We start from the raw sequence: 913 nt of genomic DNA on the forward strand, positions 1-913 counted from the left end.
TTATGTGTTAGCCACAGCTGGAGCCTGGGTCCTCTGAACAGAGACTCTGGTGTGGGTTTTCACAAGATGGTCAGTGAATTCCTGATAAGGAGACTTGGTGAACACAGTCTCTTTCCAGAGGTCAGGGGTCAGGTAGCTGTAGGTCTTGGAGATAGGGTCAAAGGTGGCCTTGGCAAAGTTGCCCAGAGTGGCAGTGCAGCCCCTGGCTGAAGTATAGCAGTCATCTATACCGGCCATCATCAGTAGCTTCTTGGGCACAGGAGCAGAGACAATGCCAGTGCCTCTGGGGGTGGGGATGAGGCGCATCAGCACAGAGCCACAGTGGCCTGTCACCTTGCATGGCACAGTGTGAGGTTTGCCAATCGTGTTCCCCCAGTAGCCTCTCCACACTGGGACTATAGAAAGCTTGGCCAGGATGATGGCCCCTCGGATGGCAGTGGCTACCTCCTTGGAGCACTTAACACCAAGACCAACGTGGCCATTGTAGTCCCCAATAGCGACAAAAGCCTTGAACCTGGTCCGCTGGCCAGCCAGAATCTGCTTCTGCACTGGCATGATTTTCAGAACCTCATCCTTTAGAGATGCACCCAGGAAAAAGTCAATAATCTCAGACTCCTTAATGGGCAGGGAGAACAGGTAGATCTCCTCCAAGGACTTGATCTTCATGTCCTTAACCAGGTGACCCAGCTTGGTGACGGGAATCCACTCCTTGTCTTCAGCTTTACCTGCACTAGCACAGCCTCAGCCAAGACCTTGGCCCCTAAGGCCTGAAGAGGAAGCCACCCTGGCCTCCTAATCCTGGGCCCCTCCGGGCCCTCCACTGCTTCAGTGTCATCTGCCATTTGGTGTTTTCCCGAAGAAGAAACACAATGATCATTAAGATAGTCATGATTAAACAAAATAGGTCATAATA

General features: G+C 52.2%; 1 protein-coding gene across 1 annotated transcript; it reads right to left on the bottom strand.

The window, feature by feature from the left end:
• On the bottom strand, positions 1 to 698 carry Rps2-ps42 (ribosomal protein S2, pseudogene 42). The gene has a single exon (XM_039082870.2). It carries the CDS (start codon positions 664 to 666, stop codon positions 1 to 3), a length of 666 nt encoding a protein of 221 aa, XP_038938798.1. The 5' UTR covers positions 667 to 698.
• Between the last annotated feature and the right edge of the window lie 215 nt (positions 699 to 913).

This window comes from Rattus norvegicus, chromosome 8, assembly GCF_036323735.1.
Source record: "Rattus norvegicus strain BN/NHsdMcwi chromosome 8, GRCr8, whole genome shotgun sequence".
Lineage (NCBI taxonomy): Eukaryota > Metazoa > Chordata > Mammalia > Rodentia > Muridae > Rattus > Rattus norvegicus.